The sequence below is a fragment of the Stenella coeruleoalba genome (genome assembly GCF_951394435.1).
Source record: "Stenella coeruleoalba genome assembly, chromosome: 3".
Classification (NCBI taxonomy): domain Eukaryota; kingdom Metazoa; phylum Chordata; class Mammalia; order Artiodactyla; family Delphinidae; genus Stenella; species Stenella coeruleoalba.
Genome location: NC_137148.1, coordinates 76,133,867 through 76,147,161, shown reverse-complemented (window position 1 = coordinate 76,147,161; position 13,295 = coordinate 76,133,867). Strand labels below are relative to the sequence as shown.

At 36.6% G+C, this 13,295-nt stretch overlaps 1 protein-coding gene across 3 annotated transcripts in view; it reads left to right on the top strand.

Annotated features, from left to right (window-relative positions):
* MCTP1 (multiple C2 and transmembrane domain containing 1) overlaps nucleotides 1-13,295 on the top strand; it is a gene marked incomplete at its 3' end in the record, with an annotated part of 532,993 nt that overhangs the window by 278,975 nt on the left and 240,723 nt on the right. For 2 of the 3 annotated variants that reach the window (XM_079918904.1, XM_079918902.1), the window contains exons 4-5: nucleotides 703-782; nucleotides 7,540-7,651. In XM_079918904.1, coding sequence (XP_079775030.1) covers nucleotides 703-782; nucleotides 7,540-7,651 — 192 coding nt within the window. Of the gene's footprint in view, nucleotides 1-702; nucleotides 783-7,539; nucleotides 7,652-12,872; nucleotides 12,921-13,295 lie in introns of all 3 variants that reach the window. The other variant, XM_079918903.1, reaches the window with a different exon arrangement.

Below are 13,295 nucleotides of genomic sequence, written 5' to 3'. Positions count from 1 at the left end.
ATACAAACCATGAAGGGCGCAAAGAAGATAAATAGTTTTGACAGAAGAAAGAAATACATTCTTTTCTTTTTCTTTCTGTTTTTTTGTTGTTAGTCACATTAATATTATGCCCTAATCATTGCTTGTGATAATAAAAATTTAATTTAACCTTAGAATAACTTTATGAAGTACTTTAATCATAATAGCTTAATGTTTACTTATTTGTATGTTTAAAATGACATTGTCCTATAATATCAGAGAATATATCTTTGATGACCTGAAAAATACAAGAAATTGGAGTCATATCGTCATCACCTACACCCCAGTATGGAAGACATATTTTTTGAATTTCATACCAACTCACTTTGCCTTTCAGTAATGCTAGTAGACCATCTATAATGAGAGGAAAATATTATAAGCCTGTGGTTCCCACATTTTTGAGGATTCACTATAATTTATTTGATTTTGTTATCACCTTCTTTGACGTTCTACTTTATACAAATCAGTAATTTTAATTATAAAATTAAGTGTAATTTCCTTTGAATGTTTTGTGAGACCTTAGTATTTCAAAACACAAAAACAAATAAAATTTTAAAAATAAATCTTAGGAAATTTTATTGGTTTTGGTGACATAGACAACCAGTATTTTATAATGAAGATGTTTTTCACTTAAAGCTTATATTGGAATTGTTTATAATAATGTCTGTGTCTTTGGCTTCATAGGTATTTGACTATGACTTTGGACTACAGGATGACTTTATGGGCTCAGCCTTTCTGGATCTCACACAATTGGAATTAAACAGGTAACTTTTGAACTGTTGTAATATCACTACACCTTTTTATGAAACTGGGCCTGTGTAACAGAAAATGTCAACAGATCTGGGTTCTAGTCACTGTTCTGTCATTTATGGTTGTGAGTGTTTATGCTAGCCAGACTTTCTCAAGTATGTCTTTCTCACTTACCTGGTAGAAATAATACTTAGCATCTTCCCTCACTATCTCATTCGACAACAACTATTCAGCAGAAAAATTCTTTTTTTTTTTGGCCATGCCATGCAGAATGAGGGATTTTAGTTCCCCAACCAGGGATGGAACCCATACCCCCTGCAGTGGAAGCACAGAGTCCTAACCACCGGACCTGGACTGCCAGAGAAGTCCCCAGCAGAAAAATTCTTAAGACACTTTCTTTGTCCCCCAGACTGTGCCGAGCACCAGGAATCTAGATTAAGACACGTTCCTTGCTCTCACATTGATGGCATGATTATAGTGGGGCATAAAGAAGATGATACATGTTAATCATAATTATTAATTTAAGAATGAGGCCATCACATAGGAAATAAGATGAGTACACTATGCATCGAAAATAGCAGCACTCTTATCACTTAAGCCGAAGTAGAATCTAATTTTGCCATCATCAGTAGTCCTAGGTTACCGAGGAGTAGCCCGAAAGTGGAGGCAGATTGGTTGTATTTACTCAGTTACATTAACTTATCATTGCTTGACTAGTTGTAAAGTAATGATTAGTTATAACTAATGTTATAAATATTAACCATTCCTTGCACCAAATTATGGGCTTTTATTTTTTTTAATGTATTACAACATAGGAGCTAAGAATTGATTAATACTACAGAAGAAAAAATAGGTTTTAAAAGGTTCAGCAGTGGGGCTTCCCTGGTGGTGCAGTGGTTGAGAGTCTGCCTGCCGATGCAGGGGACACGGGTTCGTGCCCCGGTCTGGGAAGATCCCACATGCCGCGGAGCGGCTGGGCCCGTGAGCCGTGGCCGCTGGGCCTGCGCGTCCGGAGCTTGTGCTCCGCAAAGGGAGAGGCCACAACAGTGAGAGGCCCACGTACCGAAAAAACAAAACAAAAAAAGGTCCAGTAATGCTGGAATGGATTGCAAAAGAGGCTGCCAAATCAGCTTTGGTGGTTTTAAAGATCTGGTTTAGATCAGGGGTCCCAACCCCTGTTAGGAACCAGGCTGCAGAGCAGGAGGGGAGCGGCAGGCGAGCGAGCAAAGCTTCATCTGTATTTACAGCCGCTCCTGTCACTCGCATTACTGCCTGAGCTCCGCCTCCTGTCAGATCAGCAGCATTAGATTCTCATAGGAGCGTGACCCCTACTGTGAACTGCACTTGCGAGGAATCTAGGTTGCACAGTTGCATGCTCCTTATAAGAATCTAATGCCTGATGATCTGAGGTTGAGCTGTGGCGGTGATGCTACCGCTGGGGAGTGGCTGCAAATACAGATTATCATTAGCAGAGAGGTTTGACTGCACAGAGACCATAATAAATCCATTGCTTGCAGACTCATGAAGCTGCTGTATAGCACAGGGAGATCAGCTCGGTGCTTTTTTTTTTAAATAAATTTATTTATTTATTTATTTTTGGCTGTATTGGGTCTTCATTGCTGTGGGCGGGCTTTCTCTAGTTCTGGCGAGTGGAGGCTACTCTTTGTGGTAGTGCACAGGCTTCTCATTGCAGTGGCTTCTCTTGTTGTGGAGCACAGGCTCTAGGTGCACAGGCATCAGTAGTTGTGGCACATGGGCTCAGTAGTTGTGGCTCACGGACTCTAGAGCACAGGCTCAGTAGTTGTGGCACATGGGCTTAGTTGCTCCGCGGCATGTGGGATCTTCCCGGACTAGGGCTCAAACCTGTGTCCCCTGCATTGGCAGGCAGATTCTTAACAAGTACGCCACCAGGGAAGCCCCTCAGCTTGGTGCTTTGTGACGACCTAAAGGGGTGGGATGGGGAGGGAGAGAGGGAGGCTCATGAGGGAGGGGATATAGGTATACATATAGCTGATTCACTTTGTTGTACAGCAGAAACTAACAGAACATTGTAAAGCAATTATAATCCAATAAAGATGTAAAAAAAAAACAAAACCTATCAGTGAGTGGCAAGTGAAAACAAGCTCAGGGCTCCCACCAATTCCGCATTATGGTGAGTTGTATAATTGTTTCATTATATATTACAATGTAGTAATAATAGAAATAAAGTGCACAATAAATGTAATGCACTTGAATCATCCTGAAACCATCCCCCACCCCCCAATCCCCGGTCTGTGGAAAAATTGTCTTCCATGAAACTGGTCCCTGGTGTCAAAAACATTGGGGACCGCTGGTTTAGATGATCATGTTATATCATGTGGCAGGAATAGTGGAAAGCAGAGTAATGGGTCAGATCACAACTTTATATTTTAAATGTAGATGAATATAAATAGTAGAACTCCTTATATGTTGTAGTCTGAGCACAGTGGCAGCTTATTGGTGGTCTTCCAATGGTCATCTGTGCCTCAAACTGGACAAAAGAGTGGCCTTTTCTATACTTCCTATGTGTCCTTCATTCCAACCCAGAGCCTAGCAGGCCTGACCTCGGGGTGATTGCTTGCTCCCCCCTCACCATGGCTGAAGGAAGTCCTAGGTGGTGTCATATGTGGTCCGTTATCATGAAACTGAGCTCCAGCTAGACTGGGCTGTGCTGTTCTTCGTAAAGGCCACGGTTATTTTCTCTGTAGATTCTGCATAAGGGTATGCAAATTACTATGTTTAATCACAGAGCATAACTTTCTCTTTTTCTCTATTAAAGATAGATTACTGGTGAAAAATAATTTTAAATGGAAAAGAACATATGAGATGGGTAAAAAACCAAAAGATTATGTATAAGCATTTGGTGTTTATTTTACCACATTACTTATTTTATGTATTTAGCTAACTATACCCTCCCCTCAAAACCACATAAACATCAAATTACCGCTTTTAAAAATCACATATTTGTGTATGCCATTACATTCTATGTATAGAAATCAACATGGGAATTCCCTGGCAGTCCAGTGGTTAGGACTCCGTACCTTCACTGCCAAGGGCCTGGGTTCTGGGTTCAATCCCTGGCTGGGGAACTAAGATCCCATAAGCCATGCAGTGGGGCCGGAAAAAAAAAAAAAAGAAATCAGTAGCCTCTGGATGTAGACAGATGGATAATAATAGTAGCCGTATAAATACTTATGCTACTATATAATGCATTAAGGTATTGCTTTTGAAAAAAATAATAAATAAGCATCATAAAGAATTACAAATGTTCTTAAATCTTTATCATGTAATCATTATAAACTGTAATGAAGTTTGGGCTATTAATTTTTATATGTAATCATTTTTACAGGAAAATGAACCAAATCAAATTGTAACCCCATATACATATGTGTATATGTGTGTATATATATGCATATGTGTGTATGTACATATATATATACATATATACTATAATGCCTAATATGCATCTGTTAAAATAAAAGGAACAAGTTGTTATCATCAAACCACAATGATTAGTTATAACTAAATTAATATTGGAGCAATTTGCATTCACAACTATTGTAACTTATGTATATTATCAGTTTGATAGGTTACTTATGTTTCAATTAAAACCCCTGACATCAAAAAACTGTTCATATTTTTCATAACACCATTTCTTGAATTGGTAAATTAAGCATCATTTGAAAGAGTGTCCTAGTATTGTAAAATCTTAGCATTGAAAGGTACCTGTGGTTCCCCCAAATTATTTGGGGACCTTTATAAATGTATAGATTTCCAGACACCACCCACAATCTACAGAACCAGAATCATTATGGACAGAGTGCAGGATTATGCACTTTTTAAAAGCTTCCCAGTTGATTCTGAGGTGCAGCCAGGATTGAAAGTTTTTATTTGGACCACTTTCCCCATCAAGCCCTCTCCCCAGTACTAGAATCCAACAGTATCATTTACTAAATGTTAAGCTCCATGAAGACAAGTGTCTTATCTTTGGGCTTGACTGCTGGTTTTTACCCAGAATCTAGTATCACATATGTTCAATTCATGTTTTGTGAATTAAATGAATAAATGATTGAACAAGCAAGGGAACATTCCTAATTTGCCAACATTTCAGGATTCAAGTGTGGTGCTGAATGTTCCACAGTCCCTTAGGCTTATGGAGGGCATGAACCCCTATTCAATATTAATTGAAATATGTAAACAAGATATTACCTACACATTATCAACTGAATGTGTATTCTACATTATTTTCTAAAAGTTACTGTGGGTAATATTGCACAATTCGTAATCTCTTCCTCAGAGATACTTATCTAATTCTGAAGCCTTCTAAGTATTGATCACCTCTTCTAAGTGCTGGTTTCCTTGCATTTCTGAATCTAAAAATTTAGGCATAGGTTTAAATAGCCAAAAATAGAAGCATTATTTTAAATAGTAGAAGTTCTTCAAATAACTATACGTTGTTTTTAAAGTATATTTATAATGTACATCGGGCAATTTATATTTTATATTTTCCTCTTCTCCCACTTGTTTATTTACTCTAAATCATACTTCTGATTAAGAAAAAAAAATCTTAAAGAACTAAAAGGAAAGTAGTGGTCAGTAAAAGACCGTCATTGAGTTATTGGACTCAAATTTATAGAAAATAGCTGCTATTGCTCTCTGTGTATTTAGAGATCACAGAGAAGGGCCTTACAGTTTTCTTAATAGTGCTGTACTTCCTTAGCCTTTCCAGCAACCCCACAGCCTTTCTAGAACCCCATGAAGAGCTGAAACTTAGACAGTGAATCCAAGTATACCCAATTGGCCCATGATTTATTGGACAACTTAATACATTGATGTTATTTTAATAACAACAAAAATTGTACCAGGAAATTAAAGGAAGACAAAATTTCTTTTCTTCTTAAAAATATATAGTATATATAAGTCCATGCACTCTCTCACTTCGTCCCAGCTTACCCTTCCCCCTCCCTGTGTCCTCAAGTCCATTCTCTACGTCTGTATGTTTATTCCTGTCCTGCCCCTAGGTTCTTCAGAACCACTTTTTTTTTTAGATTCCATATATATGTGTTAGCATATGGTATTTATTTTTCTCTTTCTGACTTACTTCACTCTGTATGACAGACTCTAGGTCCATTCACCTCACTACAGATAACTCAGTTTTGGTGCTTTGTGACCACCTAGAGGGGTGGGATAGGAAGGGTGGGAGGGAGATGCAAGAGGGAGGGGATATGGGGATGTATGTATATGTATAGCTGATTCACTTTGTTATAAAGCAGAAATTAACACACCATTGTAAAGCAATTATACTCCAATAAAGATGTTAAATATATATATATATATATATAGGGAGGGTGGGAGGGAGGGAGACGCAAGAGGGAAGAGATATGGTAACATATGTATATGTATAACTGATTCACTTTGTTATAAAGCAGAAACTAACACGCCATTGTAAAGCAATTATACCCCAATAAAGATGTTTTATATATATATATATATATATATATATATATATAGTATATATTTTGGCTTATTCATTTAATGACAGTTCAAAATCTTTTTTTATTTTATATATTTATTTTTTATTGAAGCATAGTTGACATACAGTATTGGTCTCAGGTATACAACATTGTGGCTCTGACAATTATAGACATTACAAAATAATCTCAATAAGTCTAGTAACCATCTGTCACCATACAAAGTTATTACAACATTGTTGACTATATTCTCTATGCTGTATGTTATATCCCTGTGTATTTATTTTATGACTGGAAGTTTATGCCTCTTAATTCCCTTCACCTATTTAGTCCATTCCCCCACTCCCCTCCCTTCTGGCAACAGTTTGTTCTGTGTATCCATGAGTCTGTTTCTGCTTTGTTTAGTTTTTTCATTTGTTTTGTTTTTTAGATTTGACATATAAGTGAAATCATATGCTATCTGTCTTGGTCTGGCTTATTGCACTTAGCATGATACCCTCCAGGTCCATCTGTATTATTGCAAATGGCAAGATTTCACTCTCTTTTTATGGCTGAGTAATATTCCTTTGTGTGTGTGTGTGTGTGTGTGTGTGTGTGTGTGTGTGTGTGTGTGTGTGTATGTATGTGTATATATATACATATATAGATATATATACACATAAATACCACATCTTTTTTATCCTTTCATCTATCAATGGATACTTTGGTTGTTTCCGTATCTTGGCTATTGTAAATAATGCTGCAATAAACATAGGGGTGCATGTATCTCTTTCAATTGCTGTTTTTGTTTCCTTTGGATAGATACCCAGGAGTAGAATTGCTGGATCATATGATAGTTCTATTTTTAATTTTTTGAGGCACCTCCGTATCATTTTCCATAGTGGATGCACCAATTTAAATTCCCACTAACAGTATACAGGTGTTCCTTTTTCTCCACAACCTCACGAACACTTATTGTTTGTTGCTTTTTTGATAATCACCATTTTGACAGGTGTGAGGTGACAATACTGTGGTTTTGATTTGCATTTCCCTGATAATTAATGATTTTGAGCATCTTTTTATGTGTCTGTTGGCCATCTGCATGTCTTTCTTGGAAACATGTTTATCCATTTTTAAATCAAATTGCTTGTTTTTTTGATATTGAGTTGTATGAGTTCTTTATATATTTTGGGTATTAAACCCTTATTGGATATATCATTTGCAACTATCTTTTCTCATTCAGTAGTTTGCCTTTTGCCGATGGTTTCCTTCATGCTCAAAATCTTAATATTTTATATCATAGGCCCACGGATGTGACCGTCACACTGAAAGATCCCCGCTATCCTGACCATGATCTTGGAATCATTTTGCTCTCAGTCGTCCTTACCCCTAAGGAAGGAGAACACAGGGATGTGGTAAGTTCCCCCTCAGCCTAGTTGTAGCTCAGTTGTTTGAATGTCGTGAGCCTTCTCTGAACCCAGAGGTAATATTAAAGAGAAACAGCATAAGAAGATCTGGCCTGTTCTTTGTTTCTGTGAGTATCCTGGGTATCAGTAGTCTAGTTGTATTGTATTTTTTGAATTCAAATTTCCTATTTTATTCTCCAGATCAGAACCTCTTATAAATAAGGGATACATTTGCATCTTTTATCATTATTTTATTTTCCAATTTCAGACTGTTATTTGTAGCAAATGGTGGTATTTATTCAGAGATTATATTTTTCCACATTGAGGTGTCCAGACCTTACTATTTTGATTATATTGTCAGATGTACCATAACAAAGAAAATGAGGTGAAATTACAATAGAGTTCCTGCTTTCTGGTATTTGTTTGATGAATGATTAATGAGTACTTTTCATCTTCTTGATGGGCTTCCTTATCGGTGTTACCCATTTTCCAGCCCTGGCTGGGTGTACTTCCTTGCACACCATGCTGCTATGAGAAACTGACAAGGGATACAGAGGAGCTAATTACTCCAGCACTGTTGAAGTGACATTAAAAAATATCAGGTTTGACCTGCATCGGTATGCTTGCCAGTGCACTTTCTGCCACAATTTACCAGAATTTATTTATTAGACTCAGGGTACTTTCACATACTGGTAGCTATTCTCACTAGTTCTGATTGCAACACATTTTAGGAGTAGACATAATTTTTTAGGCAAGTTTAAATACTCTATTTCAGCAATGTGTGTATTGCTGGTTTAAAATAATGCATGATTAAAGTTGGTATATGTTTTCTGCTGGAAAGGTATTACTGGCATTTTTCCCTAGATTATAAATAAAAATAGTGAATTACAATTTCAAATTTGGAAGTGTTTTAAACTCATTGAAAAATTCACCCTTTCCAAGGTATTTTTCCTCTATCCTTTAAAAAAATTAAATGAGCACATATGTAATATTTGCAAAGAATGATTTAAGTATCTATATTTCATTCAGTGAGGAAGAAAATTTTCTTTTCGAACAAGTACTATCAAATAATACCTACTTGGAGAACTTAGCACTGTAAAAGAATGTATGTGCACAGGCATAGGCCCATATGCGCAGATGGAAGGGTGTGTGAGGACATTTTTTCACAGAGAACATTTAGAAATAAAAGCCCATCATTTTAAAAGTCACCAATTCAGAATATATTATTTCACCCAGTGCAAGCCAAGGAGTATATGCTAGCTGGTTAATCCATACACAGGAATAAAGTATAAGTGTTCATTTATTCAAATAATCCTTGTATTCACGAGGAACCTACTATAAGCCAAAGCCTGTGCTAGACCCTTTGGATACAGTAGAACTGAGCTCTCCAGTGGAGAGCTCAGAAATCAAATAATCATGGAAGGAAATGTAAAATGACAGCTGTTTTAAGTGCCATAAAAGAGAGGTGCATGCTGCTGTAGAGCAAATATAGGAGAATTTGTTCTTGTCGGGAACAGGAATTCTCCAAGGAAGTCAAATGGGAGATGAGGTCTGAAGTGTGAATAGAAGTTGATAAAGGCAAAAACACAGGAAGAGAGGAAATATTTCAAGCAGAGGAAATAGCACATGCAAAGGCCCTGTGGCTAGAGAAACCAAGCTGCACTCCAAGAATTGAAAAAGTACTGGAGCTTGGAGAAGGTGGAAGCAAACAGAGTGTGAAAGATCCTGGTGCATGATGGCAGTGAAAGGGAGACTCCCAGACTGCATAGGGACTGTTGGCCATGTTAAGGTTTGTGGTCTTTCCCCAAAGAGCAATGGGAAGCCTTTGAAAAGTCTGTAAATAGGAAGTGGCATCATTTTATTCGCCTTTTGTTGTGTAGCTGCATTGTAGAAAACAGATGAAAGTGTAAGAATGAATGCTTGGAGACCACCTAGGAGCTATTTTGAAAATCCTGGTGGAAGATGATGGAGATTTGGATTAGAATTGTCAGAGGTAGAGATGGAAAGAAATGAAGAAGTTTATCTATAGGAGGTAAAATCAACAAAACTTGGTGATAGAATATTTTTTTGGGGGGGATCCTTTGTTATTTTAATGAAGGACAACACCATAAATGAAAATACCTAAGGGCCTGAGGTCTTAGGACGTGTCTCCAAACCATCCAAACTGCCAGTATTACTGGGGATTCAAATGATATGGCAGCTGTTTTAGTTATTTGGGTGATTTGATGATGGAGGGTCTGCTGATTTTTTACATTAAAATCATATTTATTAAATACTCTAACATCAGACTGAGGGTTTGAGGGATTAAGTTAGTATCAAGAGACTTTATGACGAGGCTGCTGAGTTGTTCTAAATTACACAGAAATATATGTCGGCACAGGCAAAGTAGTTCCTGACATTCGTTTTTCTTCAACCATTCTCGCAAAAACCCTTCAATCTCCACTGCTGTTCAAACTTATTTAGGCACACTGTCTTTCTATTTAGAAAAGATCATTTTAAAATATTATAGTGGTCATCAGTGATTTATCAAACACGAATAGGAATGAAAACAGGTTACATGAAACAGTTACACATCAAAAATCTGGTATTATTAATCTTCTTTTCTTCCTTTTTCTTTCTCCTTATCGTATCTCTCCAGCCACATTCACCCTTAACACAAAGAGTTCTTCCTGAAATCTTCATGCCATTTTCTTGGTTCAGATTTCTTTGGCTACCCCAGCTTTTTGGAAAAAAATCTTTTACTGCTGAGTATTTTTCATTTGCTTGCCTTACTTCATGCCTCCCCCTTCACAGTCCCAAATAGCACTGGATTGATTCTGCTGCAGCAACTGAAAACGGGTGTCTTCTTCCTTCCCATGTTGGACTCTCACCTGGCTTCTCTCTTCTTCACCAGAGAAGCAAGTGGCTTATCAGGGGCCAGTGCCTCAGAAAAGGTACAGCAGTTCGCCTCTGGCTGGCGAGCTCTCTTGACTTCAGCCACAACTGAGAAGCAGTGAGAAGAGTGACTGGTGTGGCTATACTGGCTCCTCCTTGTGGACGTGATCAATAACCAGGAGCCTGGGGTTGGTTGTTGACAAGCAGCTGGGGCAGGGACAGGGGAGGAAGCATGAAAGGTCCCCTACAGGAAATTCTGTTGGGACCCCCAGTATCCTGGCTAATTGGATTCCTAGATTGGGATTGGGGCTTCTAAGCATATACTTTACATGATGAAAATTTCTAACAAAGACATAAATTTGTGCTTTTTCCCCTTTGTTTATTTCGGTCTATATAGCAATTCTAGAGCTGTTTATTAATTAAGATCTCTAAAATTGGCAAGCGACACTAGTTAGGAGATTTTGACACTCTGACTAAGAGATGCCAGTTGTAGGCATCTATTGAAAAAAAAAAAACACTTATTGAGCATCTATAAGCATTGTACCAAGTTCTATAACTCCCTCTTTATTCTTCTAAGTGTTCAGTGACCTGTGGTTATTTCTCTAATGAAATGGAAACTCCTGATGAAGGGCTTTAAGACTCTCCAATGAGTGACATATGTTCCCTCACTTGTAACCTTTATACCAGACATACAGACTCCTACACAGCTGACCTCCTCTCAAGTCCAAGCTTTCTTCAATGTGACCTTTCCTACCTAAAATATACCTGTACTGTACCTCACCTCACTTCTGTCCTATAGCCCATCACTCCTGGTTAAAAATAATAATAATAATTCATAAATATTTATGTATATATAAATTATTGCTTCTGATTACCTTTCTTATGATGACTCCTCTCAAAACCTAGTCCAGCTTTCTGTACCTAGTGGTTATTCAGTAGGCTGTGGATGAATCTCTAAGAGGATTCTTAGAGAATGCTTGATGGGATGCTTCAAAGGTCCAGGGAAAGGTATTTTAAGTTTCCTTCTTACTTCCATATTCAAATCCCTGAGGTTGTCACAAACAATATTGGAGATAATTATTTAATTTTCCTATTGAATTCTTAAAATTATTCTATTAATGATAATCTGATTAAAATCAGTCTATATTGCTCTTCTCAAGATTTCTAATGATGACGATGAATTAGAAGCACATCACTGTATTTTTTTCTTTTGGTAACATGTCTAGTATTGGCTAAGTATATTTCCCTGGAATACATTTGAAATTTCTTGGTTAAAAACAGTCAATTATCCAATGTATCTTCAAATTAAATTTTTATATGCCTGAAATATATAACATATTGCTGCAGTGAAAATGACATGCTGAACTTCCACAAATTATCCAAGAACAAATCTTATTTAGAGAAATTCAGACTCATAATGCAGCCAACCAGAAATCAGTTACTAAATGCTTCACAAGTCCACTTACTATTCAGAATGATGTATAGAGAAGGAATAGAGGATGATTTTGCATTGACCTTCACACAGCAAAATTATGAGTTCTGTTCTCTTTGATTATTAGCTCAGAAATAACCTATTTTAAGCTTTTGGGACTTAAGACTTTAGTTCAGAAAAGCACATGTTTATTCTTATGCCTGTGTTTTGTAGACTTTGCTAAATATTTTTTATGGATTAACATGGAGAATGGATGATATGAATTTCAAGAGCCATTGACAAATAAATCCTAACCATCAAGTAGGAAGTAGAACATTAATGTAAAGAAATGCTATCAAAAGTGGGAAGAAATGAGTAACTGGAAATACAGAGGGCTTAGCATCACAAAGTGCTAAGAGTTCTCAATCAGTTATCTTGTGAGTGTTTAAATCACTGTTAATACTGACAATGTGTTCCATGAATCACGTGGTTGGGATGATTTCTCCTTGTGTGGATTGCCAGTTCTAGAACTCAGTAAAAATGAAGAACAAGTTGAAAACCCTACCAGCCTACTGTATCTACTAAAGCCCCTCAAACATGGAACATCTAATTATAGCTAATTAAGAAGTAAATATGAGTCATAGCAAAAGTATTTCATAGTTGCTTATATTAAAATATTCTCCATTGAGTCATGATTGAGTCTTTTTTAAAAGATTCCAGATGTTAACATATATATATATTTTTTAATTTTCAGTGTTGTATGTATGAGAAACCAAAATCTTCTTGGGGAGCATGTTGATGACTTGCATGACACAACTGTCATTTCTGTTTTGAATGCATGCCCTGTTTGATCCTGCAAAAGTGTGTAGTGCATATATGTGTGTCCTATATATATGGTATTTTGGTCTGATAGTGTGTTTGAGTTCTTTCTGGCTCTTTTTCTAGCAGAGTTCAATCCACAGCTTTCTTCATTGGAGGATTTATGAAATAAAAGTGAGTTAATTTGTGTTACACACTCTCTTAGATAACCTAGACCTAACAAATTGCTTGGCTAAAGATAAAAAGTAAAAACTTTTAAGAAACATATGAATTAACCTCAGTTGATCTTTAGTGAATTCAAAAAATATATTTTTCTCTATGGTTTATTTTTGAAAAATTTCTGAATTATTCCATAGGCTAACATTTGAAAAAATATCCACCTATAAACAGTTAATATATATGTTTTATAATATGTATCTACCATAGTGTTTAGCCATTCTGTGATTTTTTTTTTATATCTATAGTAGTCATGTAATTGCCTAAAAAAAAATCATTGCAACAAAAGGGAAAAGCGAAAAATGGATTGAGATTGTGGAATCTTTTAAAAAC